This window comes from Lissotriton vulgaris, unplaced genomic scaffold, assembly GCF_964263255.1.
Source record: "Lissotriton vulgaris unplaced genomic scaffold, aLisVul1.2 SCAFFOLD_2173, whole genome shotgun sequence".
NCBI lineage: Eukaryota > Metazoa > Chordata > Amphibia > Caudata > Salamandridae > Lissotriton > Lissotriton vulgaris.
The window spans coordinates 275,382-296,920 of NW_028255021.1; the positions used below are offsets into that span (position 1 = coordinate 275,382).

The following is a 21,539-nucleotide window of genomic DNA, read 5'->3' on the forward strand; positions in this document are numbered from 1 at the left end:
GCACCTCCGAATGTTTTTATGCATCATGTGTCTTCCTTGATTTTACACCTCTGAATGTTTTTATGCATCATGTGTCTTTCTTTCCCTGCGCTGCACCTCTGAATGTTTTAGGCGTCATGTGTCTCCTAGCGCTGCACCTCTGAATGTGTTTGTGGTGCATCATGTGCCTTGTTCTTAACACCGCTGAATGTGTAGGTTTATGCATCATGTGTTTCCCTTTACTACTCCTCTGAATGTATATTTATGCATCATGGGTAATGTGTTCTTTCCTAGACCCCTAAACGCTGTGTGATACTTAGGTGGTTGTCCGTACACCTCTGAATGTTTTAAGGCATCATGTGTTTTTCCTTTACTACTCCTCTGAATGTGTTTCATGCATCATGGGTAATGTGTTCTTGTTTATACCCTTAAATGTATTTTATTCTTAGGTGGTTGTTCTTTTAGTACAGGTGGTCCTAGTGAGGTCCTGGTTCCTGTTACCAGTGGTTACTGGTTGTGTGACATAGTTGCTAATTTGTGCTACTATGATTTTTATTCTTTATTATTCTTTATTCTAAAAGTGCTATTTCTGATTCTGACAGTGGCCCACGTGGCCCTGTCTCCTGTAAATAATCCCTTGTGAATATTGCCCGTGCCAGTTGGCACCATGTATTTTGTGTGATACTATCTGATGTGTTTTTACAATACAAAAGTTATTTTATAATAACCTTGTGTGGAGTTCCTTTTGTGGTGTGCCTAGGATGTTGTTGCTGTTGTCTGCTGGCGCAAATGCTTTACACATTGCCTCCGAGTTTAGCCTTACTGCTCGTGCCAAGCTACCAGGGGGTGAGCAGGGGTTATCTTGGCGTGTGTCTACCTTGCCCTGACTAGAATGGTGGTTTCTGCCTGGCTTTTGGTGTCAGCCTTAGCCTACCAGAAATAGCCAGTTCTAACACCTAGCCTTTCGGGCATTCCATGGAACATGCCCCAGTTATTTGAAGCTGTGGCTAGGCGCGTACAAGCAGTCTCAGCTACTCTGGTCTAGCTCTCAGAACCTGCTATGCACCCCCGAGTCAGGAAAGCATGGATGGGTGGCATATCTTTCACGTTCAGGGCATCCATGATTTGGAACGCCTTGCCCAACGCTCTGCGCCAAAACACAATTTAGGAAAGCAGTTAAAACATGGCTTTTTAATCAAGATTAATCTTCTGGACTCTCTGAGCGCCACCTGTTGCTATAGCGCCGGGACACCTCTTCGGAGGTAGCTGTTCGCGCTCTACAAATGGCAGCATTATTATTATTATTAAATCTGGAGGGGTGGCACCATCTCCTGGTTGGGTAGGATAGCTATGATCAAAAGGACCCTCCTCCTAAAGATCCTCTAAATAATGCAGGCCTTCCCACTTCTATGGCACTGCCCCAAACTAAAATTGTAATGGAACAACATGTTGAAAGACATCAATGAGATGTAAGGGACAGGCATATCCAAATTTCCTAGTACATACTATTAGAGCTAGCCGGGCTGATGAGAGGTGTTACCTCGAAACCGGTCCGGTCCTCGGATGCTTGATTCCGTTCTGGGAAGGACATGGCTTTTGTAGTTCGGACTGGACTGTTCCCATGGGGCACAGGGTCAGAGCTGATTTGCATATCACCATTGTCTAACCCAGGGTGGTGTGGAGTGCAAAAAAACGATGGATTTGGGCCCAGATCTTTTGACTGGGTTGAATGTGTGACATTGATCCACATTCGGTCCATCACCGGTTTTGTTTGCAATTGCCGCCATAAGTGTGCTGGGGATGCTCAGACGTGGGTCCCAGGCACTCCACACCACGGGAGTCAAGCTAGCCGGGCTGATGAGAGGTGTTACCTCGAAACCGGTCCGGTCCTCGGATGCTTGATTCCGTTCTGGGAAGGACATGGCTTTTGTAGTTCGGACTGGACTGTTCCCATGGGGCACAGGGTCAGAGCTGATTTGCATATCGCCATTGTCTAACCCAGGGTGGTGTGGAGTGCAAAAAAACGATGGATTTGGGCCCAGATCTTTTGACTGGGTTGAATGTGTGACATTGATCCACATTCGGTCCATCACCGGTTTTGTTTGCAATTGCCGCCATAAGTGTGCTGGGGATGCTCAGACGTGGGTCCCAGGCACTCCACACCACGGGAGTCAAGCTAGCCGGGCTGATGAGAGGTGTTACCTCGAAACCGGTCCGGTCCTCGGATGCTTGATTCCGTTCTGGGAAGGACATGGCTTTTGTAGTTCGGACTGGACTGTTCCCATGGGGCACAGGGTCAGAGCTGATTTGCATATCGCCATTGTCTAACCCAGGGTGGTGTGGAGTGCAAAAAAACGATGGATTTGGGCCCAGATCTTTTGACTGGGTTGAATGTGTGACATTGATCCACATTCGGTCCATCACCTGTTTTGTTTGCAATTGCCACCTAAAGCATTGATTTACTTGTTGCACTCTGCGGCAAAGAAAGCAATGTCCTTATCACTCTGTGTGTCCAAGTAAGTCAATTTGTCAAAGAGGGTCACAGACACAACACCAACCCAGGCCGACTGGCTACACAAACTCTGAAAGCTACTTGGCACGGAAACATTAACACCTTCCATAGAGCACAAGCTACCCCAATTTGACATGGGGCCCATGCATACAGTTCCTCACACGACACTTCTGGGAGCTGTCTTGTCGGGCCTACTTACGAGTGCTTTGACTCACGGCACCGAAAGCAGTGCTGATAAGTCTAGTGAGAACTAACCCCGGATGACTGCATCCGCTCAGAGACCACCTCAGGCACATTACATGCTCAATGCAGCAGGAAACTGTCAACCAGTACTACCCCCTCTGGACTTCGCCCTCATGCTTACCTTCTTTCGTTCACCCCCGCAGGATTGTAGACCTGAAAACACCTTTTACTCCTCCCTCCCCCCCCCCTATTTTTCTGCCCCTGCCCCCTTGTTTCACCTCACCGGCCAGTAGATGTAGGTGAGAATTCATGTTTTGTAACCTTTGCAAATAAATTAAACAGATGCAAACCTAAAATAAAAGATAGGAACAAAAGTCATGAAAACAGGGTTAAATTTTCAAACACTGTAGGGCTTTTAGTGTTATGCTTGGCCATCATCAGGCTTAGCCAAACATTAAAAGTGCAATATTTAAGGCAGCTGTCGGGTGATGCCTAAAAAGCAGCTCAGCATATCGACTTTTTGTTCAATTACCCATATGAAGAAGCAAATGCATGAGACGCTACTGCACCACAGCTGCCTTCCAAATCAACAATTGCCCATCCGTCTCCATCATTTTCAAGCTCCCAGTGACAAAATTCTTCTGCAAAAAGTCAAGAGAGGGAAAATACTAGATTATAGAAGCTAAAATGACTACCTTAAATAAAACTATTAAAATATTTCAGTTTGTGATACTTTTTTTGTTCGATTACCTTTTTCAGATAATAGTGGTGCAAAAGTGATGATATATAATGATTTTAGAGCAAGAAAAACAAAAGCGTATATAAAAAGCTGTACAGCAACGAAAAAAATCTCTATGTCATTAATCATAAAATTGCATCCAAGTGTTTTTTACCCGAGTCTCACAGGGGTATCACACTCACTACTGAGAATATGACTATGTTGAATAAATTAAGTATAAAAACATGTACACTAGCCTTAAATTATGTTACGCGTATAGTGCCCGTGAGATTATCCTGGTGCTTATGAAAAATAATGGCCAGATCACAGACTCATTCATCATTCACCATCTGCTTAGAACAGGTTTTAAATGGATCTAGGGGCTTTGTCTTAGGTATGGTTTAAGTACTGGTGGGAAGGTCAGGAGTAAAGGAGAGAGATGAGGGGTGCTCTACTGTTTCCCCCATGCAGTAGGGCAAGCACAGGTTGGGCCCAACAGCCAGTGGTTGTCCCGCCTGGTCCTCTTTGAGTCCAGCTCTTGTGTACAGGATTATTGACTGGTATTTGTGGTCCAGTAATTTCAAGCTCAGAAGGATCAGAAATGTTTTCATTGTGAAAAGCTATATGCCATTCCTAGTGTACACTTCTGGACAAGTCATAATGAGGCAAATTCATAATGAGCAGAGTTGAGAGTCATCCTTGTTTTTCAATCCATGGTAAGTGGATTCGAAACACTGAGTAAATTCCACCCATTTTCGTTTCTTTTACATCTGCCTGCCGCCAATTTACTAAAAGGGAGCACAAGAATTCTTCATTCCGCAAAGCAAGGAATGCATAGAAAGGGGACTTCTTGTGCTGCCCACATGTGTCAGGGGGCAGGCCATGCAGTAGTTAATAATTATTGCATTAAACTAATTGCACTGCCCGGCTCCTTCCAGTGAATGAAATCAAATTCCCCAGCAGTAGAGCCAGTAAATTCCGCCTGCTTGCTAGAGCACCAGGAGGACCCTGCAGGCATGAGCTGCACACAGGGTTTCCTGCTGGGGGAGTTGCTTTTAAGAGCGCTGTCGGGGATCTAGGCTCTATTTTTACCTAAATGCTATTATCATTAAGGTAAGTATAATATCTGGCACCTCGAGCTCCTTAAAGCAACTGTGTTGGGCTTTCACTTTCACCAGCAATTTGTGTTAATCTATTTCTTTGGCCTTGGTGGCATTTTTAATTACATATTCCTCACTCGTGTGACTGTGCCGATTTAGGGCTCAGTCTGGCCTCGATCTTGGGAGGTGAAGTGGAAGGAACGCGGCCATCTTAGGGAGGTATCTCCCAGGTTGGGTGCAGTCTAGCTGCTCAGGCGCAAGGCACTCGGCGCTAGTACTTAAACATACGATCATGCCTCCGCGCAGCGGATGCGCTTTGCGGACGCGCCAACATCGCGCCAAAGGAGCGCCTAAGGAAAGCCCGTCTGTGCCCGTCCGGGCCAGACCGGGACCTGGGGCCACGGATCTATTCTCTGCATCACAGGTCGGTCCCGTGGTCACTTATAGCCGTGATGACCTGATTAATCTAAATAAGGGCGCACCCTCTAACTGTATCACATTGGGTGCTCATACATGCGCCTCTAAATCCTGTACTGGCTGCAGTTACCAACTCTTCCCTGATAAACCAAATCGCGTAGGGGAGGCTGTCGATAGGTATCGACTGGCGTTACTTAACTGTCGATTTTTTCCAAAACACGCGACTGAGCTTGCTCTGCTCCTTGAGGAACGAGACTTAGATGTACTCTTCCTTACAGAAACTTGGACAAATGACAGCTCCCAGTCGGACATTGTCCGCGCTTTACCCTCCAATTATGCCATATTTAGAGAAGACCGCCCTGACAGTCGGGGCGGAGGAATCGCCATCATTTTTAGAAATACTTTAGGATGCAGAACAGAAAAATCCTTAATCTCTGGAGCTGTAAGTCTTAGGTTTGCCATCTCTTTTTTTCCCACCTGTACTTTCTCTGGAGTCCTGCTTTATAGACCCCCAGGCCCCTATGCTCAATTTTGTGAAGACCGCTCAAGTACTGCAATGAACTACTCTAGCACCACCCGAGTTTTTCCATCCTGGGTGACTTTAACATCCATGTAGATGAACCAGACTCGCCGTCCTGTATCAATCTGACTGCCGGTCTGGAGGTCCTCCATTTGAAGCAGTTAGTTACAGACTCTACACACACTGCAGGACATATCTTGGATCATTGCTACACTAATGTAAACACCCTTAGCTATGACAACGCCATCAGGGTTCCCTGGTCTGATCATTCAATACTTCTGTTTTCTATGCCCTCACAGAAGCAGGTTGAACATGCTACGCTCACGAAAAAAGTATGCAGAGCATGGTCCAAACTTCCAAAAGAAGCCTGGATTATTAATCTTAAAAACACCCTACCAAAAATTACCAATGACCCTCTGGAAGCCGATACATCTTTCAGCCAGTGGATAGAGGCCTCTCTGGACCTCACACTCCCTAAGACTGAATTATCTCATAGAATTGGTGAGAATAAGAAAGCCTGGTATACGCCGGAATTGAAAACTCTGAAACTAGCATGTAAACAACATGAGAGACAGTGGAGGAAACATTATTCTGAAACTGATAAGGCCAGCTATAAACTTGCCTTAAGGAAGTACAAACAGGAGATTAAATCCACTCAATCTAATTATTTCCAGGAAAAAATCAGCACGGCCGCCAATTCCCCATGAGAAATTTTTTAAATTTTTAAATCCTTGGTCACTCCTCCTTCCCCTATTGACGACCCAGGACTTGCACAGGTGCGATGTGAGGAACTTGCAAAATTCTTTTTCACTAAGGTGGCCAATATATACTCATCCTTCCAAACCACACCCACCGAACCTCCTTCTTCCTATCACATGGCTTCGACCCAACTGAAGGTATTTGATCCTGTAGACCTCCCTACTACTCAGCTTCTCTTAAACAATTTAAAGTCAGGCTCTACGGCTGATCCTGCACCCCCCTGCTATACTAAACCTGGTATCAGACACTGTTGCCCCAGTCATTCAGGAGGTGATCAATGCCTCTCTGGCCTCAGGCCTGGTTCCCTCTACCTGGTAACAAACAGGCTAGAGTTAAGGCCTTGCTGAAGAAACCCAACCTCAACCCGGAAGACTAGGCAAATTACCGCCCCATCTCCCTTTTGCCTACCATCAGCAAACTTACGGAGAAATACGTTAACTCTCTACTTTCTGCTTTTCTGGAGGATAACAACTCCTTTCACCCCACTCAAACAGGTTTTAGGAGAAATCAGGGCACTGAAACAGCTCTCATTACAGTGGTTGAGGAAGCAAGGAAGATCATAGACAATGGAACCATGCGGCCATATTACTATTAGATCTGAGCGCGGCCTTCGACACTGTGAACCATTCTATCCTGCTACACAGGCTGGAGGAAGTTGGTGTCTCGGGCCGCGCGCTACAGTGGCTGCATTCCTTCCTGTCTGACAGGACCTTTGTGGTCTTTGAAACGACGCTTCCTCCCCCCAAATGTGTCTTCACTGCGGTGTCCCCCAGGGTTCGTCCCTCTGCCCTACCTTATTTAACATTTACATGAGGCCCTTGGCTGAGGTGGTGCTCCCCTGGGGAGTACAACTGGTAACGTACGCAGATGACACACAACTCATTATCTCCTTAACCACTCACGATGCCCCTTATGAAAATCTCTCTACTTGTCTTAATAAAGTCCGGGAATGGATGGATGAATCCTTCCTAAAACTCAATGGGGAAAAAACAGAGGTGATGATGCTGGGACACAAGGTACCTACCACAGTGGCGGAATGGTGGCCGGATAGTCTTGGCCAACTACCTAAGCCCAAAACACAAATTAAGAGCCTTGGGGTGTGGATGGACCCAGCTCTTAATTTTTCAGTTCAGGCCCGGAAGGTTGCTGCTACATGTTATGCACTCCTGAGGAAAATCATCACCCTTCTCCCCTTCGAAGCTAGAAGGATCTTAGTACAGGCGTTGATATTATCACGCCTAGACTACTCAAATGCACTATATTTAGGCACCCCTCAAGGGACAATTAAGATCCTGCAGACCGTGCAGAACTGTGCAGCACGTATGTTGCTGAACGTTCCACGGAGAACTTCTGCCAAACCTGCACTTCGTCAGCTTCATTTGCTGCCAGTGCAACAGAGGATCGAATTTAAAGCCCTGGTCACGGTCCACAAAGTAGTCAATAAATCAGGACCCGCACTGATGCAATCATTAATCTGCCCGTATTCCCCTGGTCGGGAATTAAGATCTCACAACAAGAACTTTTTGGCAGTCCCTAAAATAAGGAGAGTGCGTATGGGCGGCCGACGCTTCTCCCTACAGGCCTCAAAACTCTGGAATAATCTTCCACATCACATCAGATTGGAAGTCAACCATCTTAATTTCAGGAAGATGCTGAAAACACTCCTGTTTACCTAGATTCTGAGAATGAACGTTGGTTTAAAGCGCTGGGATGCCTTCGGGTAGCCATGCACGATATAAATACGTAATCATTCATTCATTCATTCACCAGCGGAGCAACTCTAATTTCGATCCGTAGATGAAAAATATATAATTTCTCCAACCCCTAGTAATGAGGGCTGACACAAACTTTGTTAGTCCAAGCATTAAGTCTGGCCCTACATTTTACCTAAACCAAAACGAAGCGAAGTCCTAATACTAAGGCTGAACTTATCCTATATCCTAATAATAGAAAAGTATCTCTAGCCCCATCCATAAACCTAACTCTGTTCCTTACCTTTACCCAAAACAAAAGCTACAATTACTCTGGACCCGAATCAGCTAAAGGAGCTCCTACTGAGCAACTACTATGAATCAACCTCAGTAGTGAATGGGAGCTTTAGACCCAGTTATTGGTTTATTGGGAAAAGGGCCTAGTCTTACATTTGGAGGAATGGTTCATGCAGGAGGAGGACGGAGCCTGGAAGGAATTGCCATCCAATAGCAAGTCTACTTACAGAGAACCCAATTGATAAGTACCAGGTTGAGGGAGTAATCCCACCCTTCACCCTCGAATGACAAAAGAAAAGAGGCCTTCAACCAACAATACGATAACATGATGGAGGGCACAGAACAGTTCAGATAGTAGGTGAGAAACAGAATCCAAGATAAGGGCTCCTGCTCTAGGCTGCAGTTTCTGAGAAGAACCCAGCAAGAGTATGTCCTTGACAACCTGCTCTAAAGAGGTACCAGTCATTTTCTGTGCGGAGAGGTGAGTGTACTTACTGCCTGTCCAGTTTTAACGGTAGGATGGGGGTGTTACATTTTTTTTTTATAGTAGGCTGCATTTCGGATTTTCTAGACATGAGCTCGCTCTCATTTAGTACTGACCACAGCTCCCCTTCATAAGATCCAAAGTTCTGCACTATGGAAAGATTGTGTAGGCTACATTGACAAGCACTAATTTTCCCTCCAGTTAGGAAAGGCATGATAGTGGAGCTCTCTAAAATAGCACATCTACTTCTAACGTGATTGTATTTTACAAACTATCATAAAAGCAACATCTGTCCCATAAATTAATGACATCCAACTAGTACTTTTCCGATAAGCTGCTGACTCTGGACTTCTAGAATCAACTAGAAAGGGTTTACTACAAATCAATATAGTAGCAGGTTATTACAAAGAGAATGAGTGAAAAATGAGATGCACTACAGATATTAATTATGACTGGTGTTTGGAAATCGGCCTCACGAGAAAAAGAGTAATGCTACAAAACCCCAGAAATATGGTAACCGATTTCAAATATTTAATATTTTTTTCCAGAACTCTGTCTGTCAGGGTACCGCAGGACATTGCCTCTGTCACCCTGACAGACAGCGAACTTTCAAATTTGGATATCACTGCCAGACATTTTCAGTTCTCAGTGCCAGAATGGCTGTAGTAGGCATCAGGCATTTGCCCAGGAGGCTGAGAGGGTAGGTGCCGGTTTTAGAGCGGTGGTGGACAGTTTTTTTAATGCGGGACGGTTTTGCAGTGCAGCTGCAATATCGGCTCTCAGTAACAAAAGCAGCAGTGCTGGGGGCAGGTTTTGTTTAACAGCAGTGCTTAACGCTAACCCCTCCCCCCTCTGGGGGTGGGAGCCTGTCTGGCAAAATTGCCAGAGTTGCTTTGGGTTCCCAGTCCGGCCCTGGTTCGCCTGGCGGTGACTGACAGAAACAAGCATTTGCAATGCAATAAGTCTCGCAGTTACGTGAGTTTAAGCTATTTGCATTGTAAATGACAATGTCTTTCATTTATATTTTTAAAACGAAAACAAAAATAAAAGGCATTGTTATTTGCAATGTCAATAGCTCAAACGTGCGTAAATGCGAGACCTATTGCATTGCAAATGCTTTTTTTTCTTCATGTTTGTTTTTTCCTAAAGAGTGGAGGAGGTTTAAACGGACTGATTAAGCATTGCAAAGTACATGAAATTGCATAGCGCAAGACCTTACGTAAAAAATTATATTTTTATAAGCATTTTTTCCCACAAGCTGTGTGTTTCACCATCAAGGACGGCCAGGGAGCATGTAAAAAGTTGCATTTTTGGTGAAACAACTTCCCCAGCAGCTTCATTCATAATTATTTTTAGGTAGTATCTAGTGTTACACTGCATGTTAGTGATGTTGGGAAATACCTTCATTGAACATTGGTCACGGTCTGTACCATTGCTGTGTGCTCGAGAGGTGGTGGGGGGGGGGGGGGGCCAACCTCATTTATGGCCAGATGTAGGTTGCCAAATACCGGTCGGTAATGGCCGAAATTCGGTAATTTCGGCCGTTACCGACCGGTATTTGGAAAAGGAGATGTAGGGGGGCATTTTACTGATTTGGTAATTTACCGAATCGGTATTTTTTAAGGAATCAGTAAATTACTGATTCCTTAAAATACCGAATTGGTAAATTACCGATTTTGCTATGTAGGGAGCATTCAAATGAGTGCTCCTCGACCTTTCCTGAGACAGCGACCTGCGCTGATACAGGGAAACGCCCAAGGCGGCAGCCACGCCCACTGCGAGGCCACGCCCACTCTCAACCAATACAAAAACACTGAGAACAAGCGGTTCATTACTTTTGTTTGTATCCTCTGAGGCGGAAGCCGGAGGACTGTGACCACAACTTGATTTTAAAAATTGTAAATCTGTGCTCTTTTGTGTAATTTTAAAACCTGGGAGCTCACCTGTTTGAAGCGCTAACCTCACACGCTGACACAGCCCTCCTCGACCTTCCCTGAGACAGCGACCCGCGCTGATACAGGGAAACGCCCAAGGCGGCAGCCACGCCCACTGCGAGGCCACGCCCACTCTCAACCAATACAAATGTGCCGGCCATACCAGCGCAGCGGACGAGCGCAGCGGGAGCGCCTAAGGCAAGCCCGTCTGTGCCCGTCCGCGCACGACCGGGCCTAGGGCCAGACTCTATGCTGGACCCTACCGCCACAAAGGTAAGCTACTCTCGCAGAGAGCTTCTTAGCCTCAGACCCACTAAAAATAGCACTTGTCACGTTATGCACGATCCCAATGGTCCTTTTACCAGCTGTAACATCTGCAAACCAGGAAAGCTACTCCTTCCTAAACCCTCGGTTCCATCCCCTGTCCTTAAAATTTCAACACTTAATTGCAGATCGCTTCCCAAGCATGCCCTGCTCATTAATCATCTCATTGTTGATCTTAATCTGGACATACTTTTCCTTACCGAAACGTGGATCACTGAGCATTCTAACTCGGACATAGTTTTGGCTTCACCCCCGGGCTTTCTTATCATGTCCCAACCCCGCCCCTTAGGCAGAGGAGGTGGATTAGCCATCATCCACCGGGATAACTTCGCTTGTCGAACCAGCGAGATTCAGAGCCAGGAGTCTGAGAGCTGCCTCTTCACGATCCAGCTATCCCCGACTAGCTCCCTGTCAGGCCTCCTGGTGTATCGGCCCCCCGGGCATTTCGGCCCCTTCTCGGCCGCCCTTTTGAAAACCGTTTCTTCCTCGGCCCACCTGACATCTAACTTCCTAATAACAGGAGACCTAAACATACACTTCGATGACCCACTAGACACAGGAGCATCCGACCTAATTTGTGACCTGGCGGTCCATGGCCTTCTCCTTGCCAATACCGGTGCCACGCATACGAAAGGGCACCTACTTGATCCGGTGTTTTCTAACATCCCTTCTCTCCAATTCATAAACTCCCAACCACTCCCGTGGACGGACCATTTCCTGGTCACGACCCACCTACCAGGGGCATTCAGGAAACCCCAAAAACCCACTACCTACACCAGAGACAGATCGTGGGCCAGACTCTCGGTGGAGGACTGGTCCAAAGCCCTGGACTCCACGACCCCTAGTCTCATGGAGGATCCTTCCACCGCTGATAGCCAGTTCAGAGATTGGATCTCCTCCTCCCTCGACAGTATTATCCCCATAAAAAAACGTGAGAACAAAAATGGGATAAAGGGCCATGCCCCATGGTACAATTCTGAACTCAGAGCTCTCCGCAAAGAGTGCAAAAAGGCTGAGAGACAGTGGAGAAAGGACTGGCTCCATAGTAATAAGGACATGTACCACAGCTCGGTAAGACGCTACAAATCTGCCCTAAAGCTAGCCAAGGCCGCATTCTATGACAATAGAATAAAAAATGCCACTAATTCGTCAAAAGAATCTTACCTTATAGTCAAAGAACTACTTAATATTCCTATGGCACCCTCTGGTCACCCCCCTCCTCCGGATAGAAGTAAGGACTTGGCCACCTATTTCGATTCCAAAATTTCGCGGATACTGGACTCCCTCCCTACCACCAGCCCTCATAATCACACGGATATAGAGGCCTGCATTAACAGCCCTCGGCTGTCCACTTTTAGAGCAGTTTCCCTTACCGAGGTTGCCTCCACGCTGGCCAAAATGAAAAGCGGATCCCCCCCTTGACCCGGCCCCGGTTAGATTCTTAAAAACCGTGTCTCCCAGCATAGCCCCCATCATCAGGGATCTCATTAACACCTCTCTCTCCCAAGGCACAGTGCCTCCCAACTGGAAGAATGCTGTTGTCAAGGCTCTGTTGAAAAAGCCCCAACTGAACCCGGACGACATGGCCAACTACAGACCCATATCGCTCCTTCCTTGTATCAGCAAGATGGCTGAGAAATTAGTGAATGTGCAATTATCCCAATTCCTTGAGACAAACAAACTCCTACGTCGATCCCAAACAGGATTCCGGCCCGGCCATGGCACGGACACTGCCCTCCTCTCCGTCATCGAGGAGGCAAGGTGCATCCTGGATTCAGGAGGATCAGTGGCAGTGATCCTCCTGGATCTCAGTGCCGCCTTTGATACGGTGGACCACCGTGTCCTTCTTCATCGCCAGGGCAGGAATTGTGGGAACTGCACGCGCATGGATTGACTCCTTCTTATCCGGTCGCTCATTTCAGGTGTGGGACGGCAACTCACGTTCAGACCCACTTCCACTCACAAGTGGTGTTCCCCAGGGGTCTTCGCTTAGTCCCACCCTGTTTAATGTCTACATGGCCCCCCTTGAAGATGTCGTGACCCCTTACGGGATAAAAATAGTAAACTATGCAGACGACACTCAACTCGTCGTCTCTCTTTCCCACCTGGATAAACACCCAGACAGCCTGCTGAACTGTCTCCAGGATATTCACACCTGGATTTGCGAATCTTCCCTGAAGCTGAACGGTGCGAAAACCGAAATCATGCTCTTGGGCAATAAATGGACCTCCATCCCACCATCAGTCTGGCCGGACGCCTTTGGTGAAATCCCTACACCAAAAAAAGAAATTAAAACATTAGGAGTATGGCTGGAACCTGACCTCACCATGAAGACTCAGGCAGCTAAAACAGCTGGAACATGCTTTGGCCTCTTACGTTCAATTCGCAAGATTCTCCCTCTCCTTCCCCCCCTATCCAGGAAACTACTGGTTCAAGGGCTCATCTTAGCCCGGCTTGACTATAGCAACGCCGTCTATCTCGGCGCACCTGAATTTACCTTGGCCAAACTCCAACGGACCCAAAATGCGGCGGCGAGGCTCATTATGAACCTTCCTCCTAGAGCCTCTGCCAGGCCTGCTCTTAAGGCTCTGCACTGGCTTCCTGTTCGCCAGCGAGTAGAGTTTAAGGCCCTGTGCACCACCCATAAACTCATCAACGGTGTTGGTCCAGCCGCCCTGAAAGACATGGTCATCCCCTACAAAGCCCCCAGACTCCTTCGCTCTGACGGCGAACATCTGGCCACAGTTCCTAAGTTCAAGAAGGCCCGCACCGGTGGCCGACGCTTCTCTGTCAAAGCCTCCACAGGTTGGAACTCACTTCCTCGCAATTTGCGTCTGGAACCTTGTCACGCCCTCTTCCGAAAAAAACTAAAAACCTTCCTGTTCCCCAAATAGTTTCCCCGGTCTCCCCCTCTTGGTTTTCACAAATTTACAGCGCGGGGATGCCTACGGGTCACCAGGCGCTTTACAAATCGCAAAATAAATAAATAAATAAATTTTCCCTTTTTAGGATTCGTTATTTACCACAAACCACAAGTTGGTGGTAAATAATGAAAACCTTGGAAAAAGCACTTTTTTTGCTTTTCCAAAAGTGCCATGTTGCAGACATACATGCCCTTAGGGCATGTATGTGTGCAACATGTGCACCCATACACAATTGAGGGGTGCAACAGGGTGTCAAAGTGACACCCTGCCACCCTTCAATGTTTCCCCCTTTTACTGAATCCATAAATCCTGATTCGGTAATTGGCATTCATTCCTATGGGCCTCCAGGCCCATAGGAATGAATGGCAATTACAGAATCGGTATTTACTGATTCGGTAATTACCGAAACTTACTGATTCAGTAATTATTTCGGTAAAAATACCTACATCCCATTTGCCTGTTCTTAAATACCGAATCGGTATGATTCGGTATTTAAGAATTGGTAATTTGGGATTACCTACATCGGACCCTTAGACCCTTAAGTTTACCGCTGAAGGGCTTTTTAAACGTCACGGGAAGGCTTAGGAGAAATTTGGTGACCACATTCTGAAATCCAAAAAAACAGAGCATTCAACAAACCCAGAAGTAGGACTACAATGGTTACATCACCTGTAGGGCACAGAATGGCTAATTAATGGTACTCTGCAACAACGAACACATGGCATTAATGCAATACAACACTTCCACTCAATAATGTGTCAACTAAATGCCTATCTCCAAAGCGCTGCTAACTTATTTGCATTACAACACATGAAAACAAGCCTCCCTGTGTGCAGTTGATACTCTGTAAACCGATACACAAGCTAACTTTACTGAAATTTGCCAGGACAGATGCTGAACCAGGCGCTGCATGGTTTGTGGTGGAGCACTCCACCCTGAGCAGCCCCTGCATCAAACAAGCAAGTTGCTGTTTGCTGATGCTGTGCAGCATCCGCAAATACAAAATTTGTTATTCCCAATGCGGAGAGCTAAAAAAGAAACTAAGAGGAAAAGGCCAGTATGATAATAGATGATTGTGTTGAGCACTTATGCATCCTGACGGTACAGCAACCTCAGCATGATAACATTTGCACATGCATGCATTGTCACCTATGCATATCAGAGTTTTAGCAGCAAATGTGAATAGATGGGGGTTCAAGTAATTAAAAAATGCATTTGCGTGCACACACACCCATGCATGCACATGTGGACACTCTCCCTCTCTTGATGGGGAGTAGTAAGGTAAATGCAATATACGCCTATACTCCGTCCTGTGCGTAGCTCCATTGCAGTGCCCCAAACATAATTGTACTTTTTTAAATGTATTATTTTGCCGCCTACCTTGCAATTGGCTTTTCTAACCTTCATAGCATAAACATGATCTAGGGTCACAAAGGACGATCGCGGGGCGCACTCCCTGCCTCCGGCGCAGATATGGGCGAAACCGAAAGTCAGGGAGCCTTCGTTGAGACGTGGGCAGGGCCTGCCAGACAAACAGGAAGGAACCGCTGGGGAGGACGTCGGGAACTCTGCATGCTCCATGCTGAAGTACCGGCCCCATCAGAGGGACCGGGTGAAGAGCGAGGCAGACTGCATCGCATCAGAGGCAAGATGGGGCTCCTAAGTGGTGAGGAGAGCCCCGCAGCGTGCAGACCGAGCCGGTGAGTGCGAGCTTGGCTGGGTGTATTGCCGGTGCCCATTCTGTTAGCGGGCCCATGTCTGTAAGTCGCACACTAAAGGACACGCCATCAGCGTTCACATCGGCTGTCTGAAAGAGACTTCGTGAGCGTGCACATGGCATGTCCGGGCGTCGTGAGATGTGCACGCGTATGGTGTGAGCAGGCGTTGTGATAACGCTGCGAGACGAACCGTACGCGTGCACAGCTGATGTCTTTGTACGCGTGCACCTATCCTGTCCCGTATCGCACAGCAAGTCGGCAACAATAGATCTCGCCTGGGCGGGCAGCGCACGGAGCTGCATCGCTAGGCGAGACCTATAAATAGATATTAGACTGACAGCCCTAATAAGGTTGTCCATTGTAACTCTTAATCCGACAGCCTACACTTTCACAGGTGGTCAGAGAAAGCTTTCCTTCAGGGGGCACCACCAACAGAAATCTGATGGTCCTGAACCTTTAAATAGGGTGCACAGACAGAGTTTGGCAGACCGGGTACTCCATCACAAATAACAGCTAGTGTGTTCTATTACACTTAGTGCCAAACTCAAAATTAGGGCTAGAGTTCCTTTATAAGATGCGGTAAGCAGATGTTGTTTATGAACATTAGGATGTTTCCAACTCACACCAAGGGTATCTTCAAATAACGTGAAAATTAATTATGTTTGTAATTAATAATGCGTTGTTCATGTAGGGTATTGAAGCTCATGTGGATACATTTGGGAAGAATTTGATGCCCCTGGACAAAGGATAGACAAGCACCCGCACTTAGAGCAAAACTTCTCTGCCATTTTGGGGCTGGTGTTAAAGAGCCACTTTTTTATGTTGAAAACAAAATAGAATCAACTCAATTTGAAAATGTCCCTATACAGAAATGATTGGTACAGTAACATGGAGAGATTTCGAGCTCAGATCTATGGCCAGAAGTATATGTTCATGAGACAAAACCCTATGTACTGACAATCTTGTAAGAGAGGGATGTGAGTGGAGGTGGACAGCTCTGTCAACAAATTACAATATTATTCAACCCCAAAGACTGTTGGGGATGCTTTTTAAGGCAGAGTGAGCCAGGAGCATTTATTGAAACCATATCAATATTTTTACATTGGGAGAGTCAGACTTCTCCTCTTCATAATTTGGGAAATCGGTCGCAAAATGATATATTTAAAACACTCTTCGACAGTAACTGTGATCAAAACTGAAACTTTACAAAATGTTTTGGCAATACCACTCACACCCTCTTATATTTTTTGGGCAGATAAGAGGCACATATAGATTTAAAACGTATTAGGAGAGTGACAGTGTTAAAAAAACAAAACTGAATATATTCAGAATCCAGGGGATATAACTTTACAAAGGCTGCCTATGGTATCCCAAAATAAATGGATGGGAGACAGCACAGCAAGTGGTACCTTTTTAAATGTGATATACACCAATCCTTCATAAGACTGGGGGGTTTGGATACATCTGTACTGATAATAGGTGACAATAGCATGACTAAGCTTTGGTCTAATCAATGCCAACTTCACTCCCTTCGCTGCCCCTGCTGTCCCTTTTCCAGGTTCTACCCTTACCATGAATGAAAAACTGAAGATTCTTGATAGCCCTCAGCTGCAGATATAGCAATCTGCCTGTAAGCCTTATGCAGGAGACAGAACCATGTCCTCCTTAAGAGAGCCATATCCTATCAATGTCAGTCTTTGATAAACCGGGCTCATTTACTCTTGACAAGTAGGTGTTTTATATTGACAAGTATACTGAACTCACTGTGTAATGCAAAATCCTAATAAAGAAATATTCCCAAAAAAGAAAAATAGGTGTTTTCCCTCAAAAAGTAGATTAGCGCTCCCAAAATGCCAGGCACTCATCAAACCCACCGCAGATCCAGGAGAGCGGATGTTTGCAGATTAACGAGAGATGGCCAGTAAAAGTGCTTAGTGAGTTAAGTGTTTGCAGAAGAGATCTATATGTGATCTGCTCGGTCCTATTCACTACTTGTTTGTTTCTCAAAGGAAATTATGTTTCGAAAAGTGAATTATCTTTTGCACAGGTTACTGATTGACTGACCTGCAGTCATTGAACCAGAAAGTCACTCTTGTTTTTCTAAAAAACTTTAATATTGTATTGTTGCTAATTGTCCTTGTTTCATTCCAAAAAGTTACAAAATGATCTTGTCTTCTTTTAGTCATATATGTAGCAAATACCCAGTGCACAAGTCGGGGTACACATAGGTAGATGGTGTCAACCCACTATTTTCACAGGGTGGACGCCGTCCACCCTGCCAAGAAGTTGGGCCCCACTGAAATATGCAGAACCGGTCCCGTTGTAAGTTTCCACACCAGGACACATTCCTCAGTGCCTGAATATTGTCTGCCTTCGTTCTGAGTAGCAACATTCAGGCAGCAAGGAGGATTGAATATTTTAAGGGCCACATATGACATGTTTTAGCAGTTGCAAACAGAGAATCGGGCAGTTTGCGGCCACTAAAGAGTTGTTTGGCATGCACTAACCCTATTTTGCGAGTTAGTAGCTTATTACCGAGTCGCAAAATAGGGGCATTTATTAATGTTTTGCAATCGGAATGCTGTTGCAAAACATTCATATTTTACCATCTCTGTGAAAGAGGTGATAACTCATTCGCAAACGGGAAGCGGTCCTCTAGGGGCCCTTTTCCTTTGTGAATATGTGGGCACCCACATGTTTTAAGAGCAGGCAGTGGTCCCACAGACCACTGTCTACTCTTAATAAATGAAAAGATAGCTTTTCATTTTTATTTTTGAAATGCATTCCGTTTTCCCATTTTAAAATGGGCTGTATTTCAATAAAAAAAGAAATGCTTTATTTAAAAAGCAATCACAGGCGTCGTGGTCTGCTGAACTCAGCAGTCCCCAATCCCTGTGATTACAGGCCATTCCCAAAGAGTCGCAAATTGCGACCTGCCTCATGAATGTTGATGAGGCAGGTAAATTGTAACCCTACCGGGAATCGCAAACAGTGTCTGAGACGCTGTGGTACATCGCATTTTGCGAGTTCCTAATTGCGAGTCACAAAAAGTCACAATTGGGAACTGTGAGACTTGGCCCTTTCCCCAAAATTTTTCGCTTTTTATCCCCTGTTAATTTAGAATGCCCCTATTGAAACAACAGTGTGTAGGCCTTGGGTGGTGGAGAATGCCCTGTGTAGTTTAAAACTAGTGTTAAAATGCAGGTGCCTTATACCCCTAATATGGCTGCCACAGACCACTGCTGCAGCAGCGTGGTTTAGTGGGCGCATTCTAGTCGCCAGGGGCTGGCTGGAACCCTCAGGCAATGTATCCATCTTAGCCTGCCAGCCTGTCCACAGGTAGAATGGTGGAACCTCCTGGAAGCCTCTGGAACCTTCTGGGAGAGGTGAGGTGACACCAACTGCCACTACCAACTGTCAACTGGCAGTATATAAGGAAAGGGAGGGAAACTTTCCTGAGGAGAGGGACTGAGGGAAGACCTGGGGAAGTACCTACGCAGGAGGATAGGCAGTGGGGGTCAGGGCAGGGTCTTATGATGCTGGAATGACAGGGCCTAGTGTGCTGCTTTACAAGTGTTGAAGTATCCTGTTCCCCCCCCACTGACCTAACCCCGCGGAAGGGAACCCCCAGGGACCACTTGAAGGGATTGGCTGAGAAGAACTTGGAACACCAGCCACCAATTTATCCCCCCTTCAAGGAACAAGAAACCAAGCAACTAAATCAAGGAACAAGAAACCAAGCAAATAAACTAAGGGCGCAAGAAACATCACGCCAAGAAGAAAACTAAATCCCCACAGGACTTTTTGAGGAACTACCCAGGTATTGGCGCTGTGTCGCTCCCTGTGCCCCTCCTGACGCCACCTGGGGTTCCTGCGCTAACCTGCCACTGCTGTGTGGCTTGTCCTGTGAGCTGCCTTTACTTTAAATCCACAATGGATGAAGCGCTGCATCAGAGACTGCCTGTCCTGTCAAGCTGCTTGTAAAGCGCTGTGAACTGTTGCCCTTGAGAAGCGCTCACCTGCTGTGAGGTACTGGCCCCTGAGGAGCGCTATACATGTCTCACAAGCGCTGGTCTCCCCAGCACTGCGGCACCCTTGCAAGTGCTGTATTTCTCCCCCAGGCGCTGGACTGCCTGAAGACTGTTCTGAAGAAGAGCTGTACATGTGGCTCCAAGCGCTAACTCTGCTAAGCGCTGTCCTTTGAGGATCTGCTGAAGCGCTTCTACCTTAGAGCGCTGTGACCCCTGAAGCGCTAAATCTGTTGAGCGCTGTGTCCACCCAAGCGCTGCTGCCCCACTCACCGCCACAGCCGAGGCTGCCCTGAGGAGAGCTGGAGTTTGCCCCCGGCGGCCCTCGGTGCCAAGAAAGGGCCGCCGCCATCTTGCTGTGGGCTGCGCAGGGTCCAAGTGTGGGAAATCCGAAAGGCAGCCCCCGGAGCCTTGGGGAGGCCGCCGTGAAAATTCCTGTCAGAACGCTGGAGTCCGGGTAGGCCGCGCAGGCCTGAAGCCTTCCCCAGCCTGAGTCACATGACGGGGGACGCGAGCCGCGTCATCGGCCGCGCCCCCGCCGGAGCCGAGCAGCGATCGGCTGCTTTGATGCGCGTCTGCCAGTAATGGGGGAAAGCCCTGCCGGGCCCAACACGCCTCGCGGAGGGGGTGTGGAGTTCAGGAGCCCCCCTCCGCTTCGCCCCACATCGAGGATCAGCCTCGGCCCCAGCGCCGGTGCCTGCATCAGGCCCCTCTGCACCGCGCTGGGCCGCCATGAGGCATGCTTGAGGGCCGAAGCCCTCCCCGGCTGCAGAACCTCCGCAAGGGCCGTAAATAGGCCGAAGAGAGAAGATAAACATAAGGAGGGAGGGCGGGAACCATAAGGAGGTCCCGGTACCGCCCCTCCTCGTGGGAAAATCTTTTGCTGAGCCCTCCTGGCTCCCCACAAATACTGGGCCAGGGTTAATTAACACTATGAAAGCCCATTAGGGACAGTTGGGCACTAGGTTAACCCCTGGCTAGGGGTCCATTAATGAAATAACCTACCCATACTGGGGCCAATGTGTAATCTTACCATGATGCCTGGGATATTTGTTGTTGATGAAATGTTCTCCCTAATTAGTAGAAATGTTTTATTAGCCTAATGTGAGGCCTAATGAGATGTTCTTCTCTGAGCCTGATGTATGAGGTAGACCTGCTTAGCGAAATGGTCTGCCCCACTTTTATGGCATGCTACTTCTGCTGAAGGCAGGGTTACCCGAATGCTTTTTGCTACCACAGGAGATGGTGAACTTACATAATGAAAAGGTTCCTGGGTCATATGTCATGCATACCCCTGCCTAATGCAAGGGTTCCCAAAGACCTCTAGGTATATAAGGAGTTATTAGCCCTAAATGAGAGGTGTTGCCTGATGAAAGGTTTTATTCCACCCTAGAAGATCCCTGCTTAGGTAAACATTATCCTGGGTTTAAGAAATGTTTATTCTGCCTCAATGAAAGGCTCATTTACCTTAGGCAAAGGTTATTTTTGCCTTAAAGAGATGTTTTGCATAATGGTTAATGAAATGTCCTCTGACCTAATGAACTGTTGATTGCTGAGCAGGGACACGTTAATGCTTTAAGGACATAGCTACACTGTAATGAAATGTTTTACCCGCAGTGAAGTGTGTTACTCCTGCTTAAGGGAGGGTGGTCAATCCCTACCTAAAGTCAGGGTTATTTAGGCCTAATGGGATATCTGCCTAATGCAGTATTTACCTAAAAGGGTTGCCCATTCTGGTTATATGAAATGCCTATGCTTGACTTCTAGTGTAATGTTGATTCCTGATACAGGAAGGGTTACTCCTATTCCCTGAAATGTTTATTCCTGACTAGGGAAATGTTTTACCTACGCTTAGGGGATGGTTCTTCCTGCCTGAGTGTTAATGGCCTGTTTAGTCAGGGGGGTGAGGAGATGTTAGTTCGTATCTAGTAGGATGGTTATACTACCCTAG

The 21,539-nt window shown here is 46.9% G+C and overlaps 1 protein-coding gene across 1 annotated transcript in view; it reads right to left on the reverse strand.

Annotated features, from left to right (window-relative positions):
- LOC147659346 (F-box only protein 2-like) overlaps positions 1–21,539 on the reverse strand; it is a 92,830-nt gene that overhangs the window by 62,655 nt on the left and 8,636 nt on the right. Inside the window, exon 3 of the mRNA XM_086951830.1 lies at positions 3,207–3,315. Within this exon, the coding sequence (XP_086807956.1) occupies positions 3,207–3,315 (109 nt within the window). The remainder of the gene's footprint in view (positions 1–3,206; positions 3,316–21,539) is intronic.